The 14,141-nt window shown below is 35.7% G+C and overlaps 2 protein-coding genes across 2 annotated transcripts in view; both read right to left on the bottom strand.

Moving 5' to 3' along the window:
- LOC125854228 (premnaspirodiene oxygenase-like) overlaps positions 1–14,141 on the bottom strand; it is a 307,705-nt gene that overhangs the window by 284,846 nt on the left and 8,718 nt on the right. The gene's annotated exons all lie outside the window — the stretch shown is intronic.
- Positions 4,580–6,094, bottom strand: LOC125855709 (uncharacterized). Its single transcript, XM_049535445.1, has one exon. It carries the CDS (start codon positions 6,092–6,094, stop codon positions 4,580–4,582), a length of 1,515 nt encoding a protein of 504 aa, XP_049391402.1.

The following is a 14,141-nucleotide window of genomic DNA, read 5'->3' as shown; positions in this document are numbered from 1 at the left end:
ATCCATTTCTGCTAAAATCAAAGCTCCTCCAGTCAGTACTCGGTGAACTATGTAAGGTCCTTGCCAATTGGGTGCAAACTTTCCCTTAGCTTCATCTTGGTGCTGGAATATTCGCTTCAACACCAATTGTCCTGGTTCAAACTGTCTCAATCTTACTTTCTTGTTGAAAGCTTTGGCCATCCTGTGTTGATAAAGCTGCCCGTGACAAACTGCATTCATTCTTTTTTCATCAATGAGCATCAATTGTTCATACCGGTTTTGCATCCACTTGGCATCACTTAACTCAGCTTCTTGGATGATCCTTAGAGATGGTATCTCAACTTCCATTGGTAATACTGCTTCTGTTCCATAAACCAAAAGATAAGGTGCTGCCCCAGTCGAAGTCCTGATTGTGGTGCGATAGCCAAGAACGGCAAAAGACAAACTCTCATGCCAATGCTTGTAGTTAGCAGTCATTTTCCGCAATATCCTCTTGATATTTTTGTTGGCGGCCTCAACTGCTCCATTCATCTGAGGTCGATAAGGAATGGAATTGCGATGAATAATTTTGAACTTCTCACATATCTCATGCATCAAGCCACTATTAAGATTAGCTCTATTATCTGTAATAATTGACTCGGGGATCCCAAATCTACAAATGATGTTATTGCGAACAAAATCTGTCACCACCTTCTTTGTCACAGACTTGTATGAAGATGTTTCTACCCACTTTGTGAAATAATCAATAGCTACCAGAATGAACCTGTGTCCATTTGAGGCGGCTGGCTCAATAGGGCCAATGACATCCATGCCCCAAGCTACAAATGGCCAAGGAGAACTCGTCACATTTAGCTCATTCGATGGAACCCGAATCAAATCACCATGAATCTGACATTGAAGACACTTTCTCACAAAACGGATGCAATTTGTTTCCATGGTCATCCAAAAATATCTGGCTCGTAGAATCTTCTTTGCCAAAGTGAAACCATTCATGTGCGGCCCACGTGTACCCCCATGTATTTCTTCAATCAACTTGCTTGCCTCTTGAGAGTTAACATATCTTAACAATCCCAAATCTGGAGTCCTCCTATAAAGGATTTCCCCACTTAGGAAAAAGTGATTTGCGAGTCTCCGAAATGTCTTCTTTTGAACATTGGTTACTCCTTCTGGATAGTCTCCTTCTCTGAGTTACTCTTAATGTCATAGTACCAAGGTTCTCCATCCGGTTCTTCACCTACATGGAAACAATAGGCTGGCTGATCTTGTACATTGACCTTGATTGGATCTATGTAGTTCTTGTCTGGATGTTGAATCATAGAAGCCAGGGTTGCCAACGCGTCTGCAAACTCGTTCTGAGCTCGTGGAATATGCTTGAATTTTATTTTGACGAATTTCTTGCACAATTCTTTCACACACAACAAATATGGGAGTATTTTCACATTTTTGTGCTCCATTCGCCTTGAACCTGATGAATCAATAAGTCGGAATCTCCTATAACTAACAATTCTTGTATATTCATGTCAACAGCCATTCTAAGCCCAAGAATACAAGCCTTGTACTCTGCCATATTATTTGTGCATAAGAATCTGAACTTTGTTGAGATAGGATAATGTTGACCTGATTCTGAAATCAACACTGCTCCAGCACCGACTCCTTTGGAATTTGCAACACCATCAAAAAACATTCTCCACCCGGGATATTCTTCGGAAATATCCTCTCCAATAAATAAAACCTCTTAATCAGGCAAATAACTTTTAAGAGGCCTATACTCTTCATCCACGAGATTTTCGGCGAGATGATCAGCTAGCGCTTGTCCCTTGATGGCCTTTTGAGTGACATAAATAATGTCAAATTCACATAGCAAAATTTGCCACTTCGCCAACCTTCCAATGGGCATAGGGTTTTGAAATATATACTTGAGTGGATCCATCCTTCAGATGAGAAAAGTGGTATACGCACATAAATAATGTCTTAACTTTTGTGCAACCCAAGTCAAAGCACAACAAGTGCGCTCCAATAAAGTATACCGAGTTTCATAAGGAGTGAACTTTTTGCTTAGGTAATATATAGCTTGCTCCTTCTTTCCAGTTTCATCATGTTGTCCCAGCACACATCCAAATGCATTGTCAAACACTGACAAATATAACAATAATGGTCTTCCAGATTCTGGGGGCACCAAGACTGGTGGACTAGATAAATACTTCTTGATTCTGTCAAAAGCTTTCTGACAATCTTCCGTCCATTTAGTTGCAGCATCTTTCCTCAGCAGCTTGAAGATTGGCTCGCAAATTACAGTGGATTGTGCAATGAATCGACTAATGTAATTGAGGCGACCAAGAAAACTCATTACATCTTTTCGACTCTTTGGAGGAGGAAAGTCTTGAATAGCCTTTTATCTTTGAAGGATCCAACTCTATCCCTTTCCTACTCACGATAAAACCCAACAACTTCCCAGAAGGGACACCAAATGCACACTTTGCAAGATTTAACTTCAGATTGTACCGCCTTAATCTGTCGAAGAACTTCTTCAAATTTATTATATGGTCTAAGCTCTTCCGTGACTTAATGATGACATCATCCACATAGACTTCAATCTCCTTATGGATCATGTCATGAAATATGGTAGTCATAGCTCTCATATATGTTGCCCCTGCATTCTTGAGTCCAAAAGGCATTACCCGGTAACAATATACTCCCCAAGGCATGATGAATGCAGTTTTCTCTGCATCGTCTTCATCCATTAAAATCTGATGATATCCTGCAAAGCAATCAACAAATGACTGCAACTCATGCTTTGTACAATTATCAATAAGTATGTGAATATTTGGGAGAGGAAAATCATCCTTCGGGCTAGCCTTGTTGAGATCTCGATAATCTACGCATACTCTGATTTTTCCATCTTTCTTTGGCACTGGTACGATGTTAGCCAACCACGTGGGATACTTGGTGACCCGGATGACATTAGCATCAAATTGCTTGGAGACTTCTTCCTTAACCCTTAAACTCAAATCAGGCTTGATCTTTCTCGGCTTTTGCTTTACTGGGGGGCAAGAGGGATCAATTGGCAACCTGTGTGAAACAATATATGTGCTTAGACCCGGCATATCATCGTAAGACCATGCGAACACATCCATGTATTGTCTCAAAAGATCAATAAGTTCTTTTCTTTGGGACAGAGTCAAATGGACACTAATTCTTGTATCCCTCACCAATTTTGCTGAATCTCCCAAATTTATCGTCTCAGTTTCATCCAAGTTTGGCTTTTCTTTATTCTCAAAATGTTCAAACTCCTTGGTCAACTCTCCAGACTGCACATCTTCTTCATATTCTGCAAAAGTTTGTTCATTGTTCGGGGTTTGTTCGCTCGTTTCATTACATGTCACATTCTCGGCATTGACAGATTTATTAGTTTGCTTGCTGAAAAAGAGATAAGAAATAAAAATAAAACAAATAATCGAGGACAAATTTTAAAATTTAAAGATTAAAAAAAGGTAACATAGATTTGCCATTTAAGCTTTCAAAAGATAGAGGCAAAACACATCAAATTCAACAACACAATTCAGGTCTCAATTTGAATCATGTTGTTTTGTTAATTCCAATACAATCATCTACCAAGATTCCCGAAGAACCAGGGATGGGTTACAAGTCCAATTGTTCAAAGCATCTCCAAGCATAGCATCCCATATGGTCGGGGCCTCGGTGCAGTCTTCCAAAATCATATTGCATTCAACTTCTTCAATGAACAAGTTTTTGAGTCCTTCTGTGAGGTTATCTTCAACAGCTTCTTCTAATTCTTGTGCAGCAAACGCCTTGGAAAATGACTGATTCAAGGGCGAGATAGGTTGTGGTAAGGGAATGTCACTTTTCCTTTTGAGATTAGCCGATGATATTTCTTCAGGAGTAGGCTCGTATTCGAGACTAAAGGTGTATTTCTGGCCAGGCAATTGAATTGGTTCCACAATTCCATCCAATTTCGCTCCAAGACCTTGACCCGGGATAAAACCATTCTTCAACATTTCCCAAGCCACCATCATAAGCACACATGGCAAATTTACCTTTCCAACTTGAGTAGCACACTTCCCTAATATGGAATACAGACCCATCCAACTCTTCCATACTTTCAATAACAGGGATTGAATTTTCAAGATATATTGAGTTGTTACCTTCTCCATGAACAACAATTTCCTGATGGTTCCAAACAAATTTCAAGGTCTGGTGCAAAGTGGAAGGGACCACACCAGCCATATGAATCTATGGCCTTCCAAGTAATAAATTATAACTAGCAGATATATCCAACACTTGGAATTTCACAATGAACTCCACAGGTCCAATTTGCAATGGCAAATCAATTTCTCTAATGACTCCCCTTTGTGTCCCATCAAAGCTTTTAACCCTTACATGACTTTCATGAATCTTTCCAATTTCGATTCCCAAAGCTTGAAGAGTAGTGAAAGGGCATATGTTAACAGAACCATTATCAATCAGAACTCTTGAAATAAACTTATCCCTACATCTGGCAGTAATGTTCAACGCTTTGTTATCCCAAACCTTCAGGCAACAACTCATCTTCATGAAAGGTGACTTTGTTAACTTCCAAAACTTATCCTACTATGGCAGAAAAGTTCTCACTAGTGGTCTCAACTGGAACATAAGCTTCATTTAAAACCTTCACCAAAGCGTTCCTATGAGTTGCAGAATTCACCAGTAAGGCCATTAAGGAAATTTGAGCAGGAGTTTTCTTCAGTTGTTCAACAACTGAATATTCCTTAGTTGGCATCTTCCTCCAGAAATCTTCCACTTCAGCCTCTGTCACAACCTTTTTTTGGTTGTTTTCCTTGTTTGGTCCTCCTCGTACAACTTCTTCAGGGGCATAACAACGCCCGAATCTTGTCATTCCTGCAGCAGCAGCTTCTACAACTATCTTTCCTTTTCCTTTGTCCCTTGCATCAATCGAGTAATCCCAAGGAACTGCATTAGTGTCAAAAGGGGATGATAGGGCCATGATCTTAGGCTTAGGAAGAAAAGCTTCCACTTCAATTGGTGCTCGTACTTGGACTGTGATTACAGGAGAAATAAAGGTCGATGTCTCAACATCCTTCTCTATCTTGACTGGTACTATGGTCCCTTTCAAATTGCAATCTTCATCAACGGAGATCATGTGAACATTTCCATGATTTGGCAACGGGTTGTTGTTTACATTGGAGGCAACACCTTTGAGTTGAATGATTCCTTCTTTGATTAATGCCTCAATCTTGTCTTTAAGAGTAAGACAACTTTCAGTATCATGTCCAATAGCTCCAGAGTGATATGCACAGTGTTTGGTCTCATCATACCATCCAGGAAGGGGATTGGGAATTCGTCCTTGGATTGGTTGGAGTACTCCTGCAGTTCTCAACCGTTCATATAGTTGGGCTAAAGGTGTATTAGTTTTGGCTGGTCTTCTTTCAAAGTTTGGGCAGGGTTTGGGTGCATTTGATGGACGGTTTTGTGGTTGGTAGTGGGATTGGGCTGGATATGCGGGTTGGTATCGTAATGGATTTGGATAGGCAGGTGCTCTAGGTGGACAATACGTTGGTTGGGTGGTGTAAACTGGGTAAGGGGCAGGTGAAGGTTGATAATATGGTTGAGGAATTTGGGTATACTGACTATAGTATGAAGGTTGGGGTAATGGGTTTTGGTAGGTTAACATTTGGTTTGGCCTACGTTCCTGGATGGTCATGACAGCAGACACACCGTCCTTCCTCTTCTTAAGGACTCCTCCAATTGAATCCGACTGAATTGCCTTACTTGTCGCTTGCAGGGCTACCAAATTAGTGATTCTCCCAATTTTAATACCTTTTTCAATAAATTCTCCCATCCTGACAACCTCAAAGAACTTTTGCCCTACAACACTTATCATCTTTTCATAGTACGTTGCATCTTTTTGGGATTGTATAAAAAGAGAGGTCATCTCACTTTCTGTCATTGGAGGTTGAACTTTTTCGGCATCTGCTCTCCACCGCATTTCATACTCTCTGAATAACTCTGTTGACTTCTTTTCCAACTTCATCAAGTAGAACCTGTCCGAAATTGCCTCAGTGTTAAACTTGAACCTATCCATGAATTCTTGCGCCATCGCACCCCAACTATTCCATTTCTGTGGGTCTCGACTCGTGTACCAATCAAGGGCCTCTCCCGTCAAGCTCCTTATAAACAATTTCATTCTAATAGCCTCATCTTTCCCCACTCAACCTAACTTGTCACAATACGACCTTAAATGAGCTCGAGGATTTCCCTTCCCATCAAATACATCAAATTTTGGTACCTTATACCCCATGGGTAATTCAACATCGGGATGAACACATAAATCCTCATATTCAAGACCTTTAACCCCCTTATGGACTTGGATACTTTTGAAAGCTTCCTTCAAATTACGAATCTCCCTTGCTACATTGTCATCTGTTCTTGACCTTGCTTCTTTCTCTATCTCTTCATATGGATCGACTTCTGGCGTGGTTGGCATTGGATTAAGGAATGGTTGTGCTTCCGCTACATATGCTTGAGGCACATATTGAACATTAGGGATTGCAGTATGTGCCACCGGTACATGCTGGGTTGCTTGGTATTTTTGGGTAGGTAAGGCGGTTTGGGTGAGCGGGGTAGTTTGGGTAAGTGAGTTAGTTTGGATGACTGGATTTTGGGTAAGTGAAGTTTGGGGTGCATATGAGGTAGTGAAGGGTAAAGGGTTGGCTTGTTGCGAATTGTTTTGTGGAAAGTTGGGTTGTTGAGGGTTGGTGGATTGTTTGGAAGCAGTTGGATTGGTCTTGTGAAGGGAAGGGTTTGGTGGAAAGTATTGAGGAGCAGGAGAGTCAACATGTGGAAAAAGAGGCGGAGTAGTTGTGTTTTTTCCATGCTCGGGAAGTGGCGTGTTCAAAGTGATGGACAAATTGGTGAGGTTTCGAAGTCGATCAATCTCACTTTGCATATTGGCCATTTTTTGCATCAAATTAGCAATGTGTTCATCATAAGGGATTGGTTCCCTTCCTTCTGAAGTCTCGGGTTCATCTCTCAGAACAGTGGGAAGACCCAAACCATTTTGATCAGACGCACCTGAATCAGTCATGTCTGCATGTGCTTTTGATCTCGTAAAGTATGGATGATCCGCCAGTTCGTAGTCAACGCAAATCAACCTTTGGGGAAAAAAATCAAAAGGAAGAAAACCTTCAAAAAGAGAGAAATATTAGTATCATGTGGGTGATTGTTGTTTTAATGATATTAATAATTAGGCAGATAATTAAATAATAACAATAAATAAATAGAGAATAAGCATGTATTACACAGTAAGTAAATCACATAACAAAATAATAAACAAAGTATTCAAAAGAAAATGCATCATAGTATGCACGGGACCTCTTTTTGCCAGAGGTGGGCCTAAATGTCAAACATAACGTGATTATGACAGATTGATCCAAGCCATTAATTTGTGACAAATCGAGTTTTGGAAAACAAAAGGCCAAGTTTTTCATTAATACAAATAAAAGATTACAACGAAGAAATTAAGAAATACATAAAAGATGACATAATATAAAGACAAATCTAAGACTTGGCCTAAACTGCTATCAATCACACTGGTGGAGGAAGTGAAGATGATGCTCCCACGTTGCTAGGTCCTACTCCCACATTGTCCAAATATCGCATTATATTTTCCATTTGAGCCCACATTTCAAGAGTAACTATTTTGGTTCCGAGACGAGAATGTCTTATCCAAATCGTTGTTCCAATATCCTCAAAACCTTGCTCACCTTCTAAACTTATGTTATTGCGACCTTCTTGAAACCATACCTGATATTCTGGAATTTCCTTTTCAGGCCCATTTCCGATATCTATCGTGAGGATGTTGTCCCACTCATGAAGAATCTCTTTGGCTCTAGGGACTTCAAAATTTGGTCCAAAGGAAATTTCAGAATTCCTCATATTTGCTCGAAGAGGAATTACTTGTGCTTGACCAAACTGTTGAAGCATGTGCACTGGAGCATATGGCTGGAGACCTTTCAATCCAATAAGCTCAATATAATAAAACCTTCTACATCTTATATAGGCAGGGGAACGTGGGAGTAATGGATATTTCCACTGAACTTGGTCACTAGTGCGGTGGGCCAGAAACTCATACCAATCATCAGTACCAACCGGATACACAAACTCTTTCATCCTATCGTAAAAACTATTAATATGATTTATGTTACTAAAGCATATGTCATCTATGTTTTTACGTTGGTGAAAATGTTCCATTGCCCACATTTGTAAAAGAAGATTGCAACCTTCAAAGAAGTTTGATTCCCCTCTTTTACATTTCCCAAGAGCTTGAAATATTTCTGCTAAAATCATGGGAACCACAGTGAGTTCTTCGTCATCTACTCCCTCAAAAAGTACTCGAGCCACGGAACATATGCAAGTGCTAATGTATCCGTGTTCTTGTGGGAATACCAAAGTCCCTAGTAAAGCCACAACAAATACAATAGGACGTCTAACCTGCCAATGAACTTGAGTACAAGAGAATTCTTTCCTAAATAGCTTGTAACTATCCAAGCGTCCATATCTCTCATATAGGTAGTCCAAAGAAACCCAATTATTTTCGAAGCACCGAAGTTTCTTTTCATTTTTCAACCCTAAGTAGCGAAGGAATTTCTTCCCTGATTGACTGTGTGGAATAATTTGACCCATTCTTTGATACTTCAAACTGGTGAAATAGAGGATTTCCTCCAATGTAGGTGTTAGTTCAAAGTCTTTGAAGGCGAACACAACACGGTCTGGATCCCAAAACTGAATTAGTGCTCTAATCACATGTTTGTCGGGGGTGATTTTGTATAGCAAAGGGAGGCACCCCAACCTTCTTGTAATCGCTAGTTTCTCAGTTGAAGTGAAATTTTCCCACCATGTCCTCAATTTGTGCGGGAAACCCTCGACCATCCTAACTTTGGGCACTTGGGGAACTAAACTCATCCTACATTACAAATTGAAATGAAATGAACACATAAATTCCAAACTCACTATGTCAAAATTAAGCTTGGATCTGTCTATCATTATCACGTTACACAAAACATGATTGTTGGTCGTTGGGTCGTGAAACCCGTCGACAAAAGGGTAGATTTCTTAAATGTGGATTCGATACCCGGGATCGATCCACCTAAGGTGAATGCATGGATGACTTAAATTAAGGGGTGGTTTAGCTCTATCTTATGTTTTCTAAGATTTAGCTTACTAGACACAAGGTTTCCGAGTGGACAACTCGAGTGAGAAGGCTACGCGGTCACACGGAAAAAGATCCGGACACCCTGCGCATATGCCAACTCTCCTAAATTTGGGATTTTGAAAGAAATTTGCGGGTGCGCAAAACACACCTTGCGTGTACGTGTGATAGTGTGAGTTTTCCAGAATTGGAGGAATTAAGATCGGAATGACAGTTTATATGAAGAGTAGCAAATAAACAATTTATATAAAATAGTAACAAATAAGCAGTTTATATCATCTAAGCATGATAAGTAAAGCACTTAGGCATTTAAAATAAAACAAACAACAAAAATGAAACAAGCAGGTGTTAAAAACTTAATTATTAACGTAAGTTTGTTATGGTTTAGAACCTAAAGTACCCAGTGAAGTCGCCAAGTTGTTATACCCCATTTTAACTAAGGTCAAATTATTGTACAACATATTGGTGATTTCCAAATTAATTAACTTGAGAAGTCGCCACCTAATTAATTTTAAGGCAAATTAGGATACCTAAATTATTAACTATGTAATGCTAAAATTGACTTCAATTAAGGTATATTAAACATGAAATTCTAGGTAAGGGTTCTAGTTATCCTAAAGGGAAGGGGTTAAGCATCCTCTAAGATCCATTAAGACGGTTACCGACCAAACTTAGGTTAAATAGAGAGAAAATAAAATAACCATTAAAAGATAAAAAAAAAACTAGTATTAATTAAATCATGGCAAATTAACCTTAAAAAAGTTGAAGCATAAAAATCTTAAAATTTACTAACTTTATATATAAAGACCTAAAAAATGAAATAAAACAACCATCTAACGTTAGAGGTTTTAAATTAGTTTAAACTTGATTTTTTAACGAGAACAAGGAGTTTGAATGAAATATGCATAATTTGTTATCTTCAAAATAGCTGACCAAGTCAAATGCTTTTCGTTTAAAAAGAAAATCTTTTTATGAAATTGAATTAACAAGGAAATCTTAAAGCTAAAGATAACGAAAATATATTTTGCCTTGATAAAAAAAAAAGTTTTTATTCAATTGAAAGTCTTTTTATCTTCAAATTCGCCTACTCAAAATTCCAAAAAAAGAGTTGTGTTTTAAAGCTTTAGACATATCAACATTTGATAAAGTTTACATTTTTTAAAGTATAAACAAAAGACGTACAAACTGCCCCATTAAAATTCTTAAAAAAAAATTCTCCACTATAGAGTTCCGAAATATTTACACTTTTGTTTTTTATTTTAACAAAGGTTTGTGGAAATTGTTAGAAAGTTGTATTTAAGACCTTAGTTTATCAAAAAGTATAGTTTAAGAGTTGATACATATTCATTATAAAAAAGGGTCTAACTTCTTTGCAAAACAAAGATTTCTCAAACTAACAAACGAATTAAGCAACAAAAGAACCTAAATTAAAGGTCATTGTTCTAAGCCAAATTAATATATTAAACCCAATATCTAGAGGAGGGGAAGGTGAGCTATTAGGTTTGCTTAAGTTCTTAGTTAATTAGTTTGCATAAGTTCAAATATAAATTGAAACAAAACATAAATATAGGTACCAAAAGAAAGTATAAAATGTTAGTCAAAGATAAATATAGAGCTGAGCAAAATTATACAATGTATATATTATTACAAACACAAGATATGCAAGCATCAAATAAAATACTCATTTATTGAATAACGACCTTTAAACCGACTAACAATGACAAAATCAAAACAAATGTATTCTTTCGAGTATAAGCTAAATTCAAACACATCAGATTTGAGCTATAAGAGAAGTTCCATTTCTATGAATTATTATGAACAACGAAATATAATGTACGAGTCTTGACAATACTATATGATGTTATTTAAAATGATAACTTATACACCTACTTAAGATAACTAAATGTATATATTGGGAACGTGAAAGAGAGATACAAATGGTTTAAATAGTTATTCTACACAATACTACCTAACTAAGAAAAATTAAAATTGGTTCTCACATGCTTTTGTTAAACAAAAAAAAAAGCATAAGTTGCAAATTAAAGAGAATCAAACGAACATCACTACACAATATGGATATGACAGAATATCAAAGGAATCTGAAATTTTATAGTTTTTAGGTATGGGATATATAGCCAAGCTACTTACTCGCATTTGTTAAGAAAATACATGATTATCAGCTTACTCAAACAAGGCAAAATTATATCGCTTTCTGCCTAAGAATACATGGGCAGAAACTTCTTATCAAATGCAAAACAACTTGGAGCAAAAACTTATTCATGTGGCTATCTAGTCTAGTCATAAAACAAAATAATTCTTTAAGTTCGACGTTCGAAACTTCAAGGCAGTACAAACTCAGCTCTGTACAGATCTCAAACAGGACACAGACTCATTTTTACACTTCATTACAGCTAAAAAATCACTCTCGATATATCAGTTTATTAAAGCACACACAACATTTTATTACAGAGACAAAACAGAGGAAAAGAAAAAGGCGAGTATTACCTGTTATCGGGCAGTGAACGGAGATGCTTTGGTCTAAGGCCTACCTTCGAATAACGACCAGCTCAAAACTAGAGTTCTCAATGGAGAAAAATAGAACCAAAACGCTATTTTGGAGCAAAATACACAGTGGTTAAGGGGCTATAGTGCGATGGAAAAAACTTCTTAAAAAATGAATGCCAAGGCTTCTATGGAGGCTGAAAAATCTCTGCCCCTGGCTAAAGATGTAAGGATGTATTTATAGGTAAAGACTAGGTTTTCTGGCTTAGCGTTTTGGCGGGATTCAAAAGAGTGAAGGAGCCGTTTGAATTCAAAATCAAATCCTTGAGCTTACTCCATCAAAAATCGTAGCAGTCTTTGGCATTTTCCCTTTACCAAATTAAAGAAGAGAGATGAGAATAAGAGAGAGCAAGTGGAGTTGTCTAGGCTTGCATAGAATTGGAGTGGATGGTATCTGCCATTTTGAAGATCACTGGAGTTTAACTGAAAGAGGAAACTATCGATAGAAGACAAAGGAGCAGCTTCTGCTAGTTAAAAAGGTATGGCTTAGGGCTTGAATTAATTTTGGGCCGAAAATTAGGACGAATTTGGGCTAAGATGTATTTATTTTTGTGGGCTGACCAATTTGGTTTGATATTGTTGGGTCTGTGGGCTGAATTTAATGGCCTCTTCTTTAAAATTATTTTGGGCTTCCAACTTAATAACTAATATAATATATCTATCTATATATAAAAGGAGAAGAAAAAATGACACATGTCAGCACCACAAATTTTCAGTATTTTAAATAATTAATAATTAATAATTAAATAAATAAATATAGACACATGTCAATAATTAGAATCAGAGCGACACATGTCAGCACAACAAAAAACAGGATTTTTTCAATAATTTAAAATTATTAATTACATGTAATAGGATTAAATAATAAAATCAACTATTTGTAATTATCTTAAATTCGAAATTAAAATATTAAATTTATTTATTAATGAATTACTTAAAATTAACGAGATATAATCATTTTATAATTTTCAAAATTAATATATGGTAATAACTAAAAAATTTAATTATCTGAATCTGAAAAACAAAAAATAAACATTGCAAAACATGAGTGTGATTATTAATTTTAATTTTTTTTTAAAAAAAAACAAAGAACTGCTCTACTTTATTAATATATTCTATATCTATCTATCTATATAATAGAAGAATAAAAAGTGTCACGTGTCAATACCATAAAATTTCTTAATTATTCAATTTTGAAAAATAAAATTTAAAATATATCTATATATATTAGGAGAAGAAAAAGTGTCACGTGTCAGCACCACAAAATTTCTTAATTATTCAATTTTGAAAAATAAAATTTAAAATTTTAAAATAAGTTAAGTTTTAAAATGTTTTGAAAAAAAAAACTACAAGTACGGTTTTTTTTTTCAAAATAGTTACCACACTTTTTACATTTTAAAAAGTCAAATAAAAAATAGAAAAAGATAAAAAAAATAAATTAAAAAAGGACAGTTGAAACCAATTGTCCCGTTTTCTTCCACTTTTTTTAAATTTAAAAAATGCGGTTTTTTTTTTTTAACATAAGATAAGAGTCTGCAATTTTGAAAAAAAAAAGTTACTTTTCAAAATAAATAAATTGAATTTCAAAAAATAACTAACCTTATCATTATAAAACACCATCTTAAAGACTGTATTTTTGTGTTGTAGATTTATGAAAGCAATTTTATTTCTCAATAAATCTACAACACAATAAATCTAAGACCCGCTGAATTCCTTCCATGTAGTAAGTTTTGTTTGTTTCTTCAAATCAAAATACGGAACAATAATTTCAATTTTGAAAAATATTATCGCTTAATATTTTTGACACAATTTAAATATCTAGCAAACATCTCAGCAGATATGATTGGTAAGATTTTTCACTATACTGTGTTCGTATATGTATCTTTTTTTCTTTTCGTCTTTTCAAGTTCAATTGCGTAAAGTAATAAAATAAAAATAAAAATTGGAATGAACAAAAAGAAAAATGTGATTTGCCAGAAATCGGCTATACTAAATGTGTTAATCTTTTCTAAAAAATATTGCACGTAAGAGATTTTTAATTTTTAATTTTTAATTTGTAAATTGCAGGTAACATGTAAGAATTTTATCAATATTTGTTTATATCTATAACTTTGAAATTCATATTATTTTTTTGCTTCTATTAAGAATTGGCTAATGTTTAAGTTTTTTTTGGAGTCTTATTTTATTTTTTATTAGTTAATAGTTAATAATGCTTCTATTAAGATTATTTTGCAGGGACTTAGAAACTATGAAAACAAAGCAAAGTATTGTATTTACATATAAGAATTAAGTCTTCTTTTCTTCTGTCTTAAAATTATAAACTTTACCAAAAGTTATGTTCTCTTATATGAAGAATATAATTATCATGATTACT

The sequence above is a fragment of the Solanum stenotomum genome, chromosome 2 (genome assembly GCF_019186545.1).
Source record: "Solanum stenotomum isolate F172 chromosome 2, ASM1918654v1, whole genome shotgun sequence".
In the NCBI taxonomy this organism is placed as follows: domain Eukaryota; kingdom Viridiplantae; phylum Streptophyta; class Magnoliopsida; order Solanales; family Solanaceae; genus Solanum; species Solanum stenotomum.
Note: the sequence above shows the minus strand (reverse complement) of the source record. Positions and strands in the feature narration are given on the sequence as shown.